At 56.8% G+C, this 1,136-nt stretch overlaps 1 protein-coding gene across 1 annotated transcript in view; it reads left to right on the top strand.

The window, feature by feature from the left end:
- Positions 1–279: 279 nt before the first annotated feature.
- SUMO2 (small ubiquitin-like modifier 2) overlaps positions 280–1,136 on the top strand; it is a 9,384-nt gene continuing 8,527 nt past the window's right edge. Inside the window, exon 1 of the mRNA XM_004693379.1 lies at positions 280–285. Within this exon, the coding sequence (XP_004693436.1) occupies positions 280–285 (6 nt within the window). The remainder of the gene's footprint in view (positions 286–1,136) is intronic.

Below are 1,136 nucleotides of genomic sequence, written 5' to 3'. Positions count from 1 at the left end.
AAAAGGAGCCTAGACCGGAACCCAGGGGCCATAGAAAGCAAGGGCCGAGGGGAGAAACTGCAAAGGGACCAGCACTGGCCAGTCACAGCCCAAAGTCACTGGATGCCTACCGGACTCAGCTGAGAGGTCTGCGCTGACCTTGGAGAGAGCAGTTTTAGTGGCGATACCGGGACACACCAGATTGCGGTGGATTGAGGAGTGGGAGGTGAGGGAGTGGAGACAGCTGGCATGGACGTTTTTTAAAGATGTTTGGCCAGGAATGGGGAAAGAGAGAGCGAGATGGTGGTAACTTAAGAAGGAAATGGAGGGAGTCTTTTTCCATGCAAACGGAGAAGTGGAAGAAAACACAGGGACGAAGGAAACGATCAATAAAGATGACAGCCAGGAACAAGGGGAGTCCAGTGCCCGGATGTCACCATGGCTCCCTGACACAGGAGGAATCGACTTCCATTTTTTTAACCGGATGGAAGGAGGAAGTAATTGCTTTGGAAGCCTGTATGGGTACTCCTCCCTGACGGATTCTGTTTCTTCTTCGAGGTTGAGTGAGGGATTCACGGGATGAACATTTTTCCTCAGCGCAAGAATAGGGTGACCAGTAAGACGGAAGTAGTCATTGAACTGAGGAAAGAGTCGGGTAGAGAGCATGTTGAGGCTGAAGCTTTAAAAATTCAAAGGCTGAGAGGCTGTCTGAGAGGAAGTGTGGTGTTCCTCTAACCGGGAGGAAAGCTGCATTCTGGGGCACTAAACAAGAAGATTTTTTCCTCAGAACCTCAAGCTGGGGCTTTGATTTAGGCTCCCCTCCCTCGTCTCCTCAATCTCCCTTCCTGGGCCTGTGTGTCACGTCTAGGCCTCAGACCTCCTCGTCCCCACCAAGGACCAGCTGGAAGCCATTTTGATTTAGCTCACCACCGAAGGAGGACAATACAGCCCCGCCCAGAGCCAGGCGCGCCCCCGCGGCGGGCCGGGTGCGCGTGTCCGCGCCTCTTCCCGCCGGCCTGGCGGGCGTAAACAAGCTCCCCGGCGGGTGTGGTTGGGGGTCCCGGGGTGCCTCCTTACCCTCTTCCCGCCGGCCTGGCGCCCGGCGGGGGCTCTCTGGGCGGGCCCCGAGCCGCGCGCCGGCTTCCCAGAGCCCTCTG

The sequence above is a fragment of the Condylura cristata genome, unplaced genomic scaffold, assembly GCF_000260355.1.
Source record: "Condylura cristata isolate star-nosed mole 26May11 unplaced genomic scaffold, ConCri1.0 scaffold00038, whole genome shotgun sequence".
Taxonomy (NCBI): domain Eukaryota; kingdom Metazoa; phylum Chordata; class Mammalia; order Eulipotyphla; family Talpidae; genus Condylura; species Condylura cristata.
This window is presented reverse-complemented; position numbering and strand designations above follow the sequence as displayed.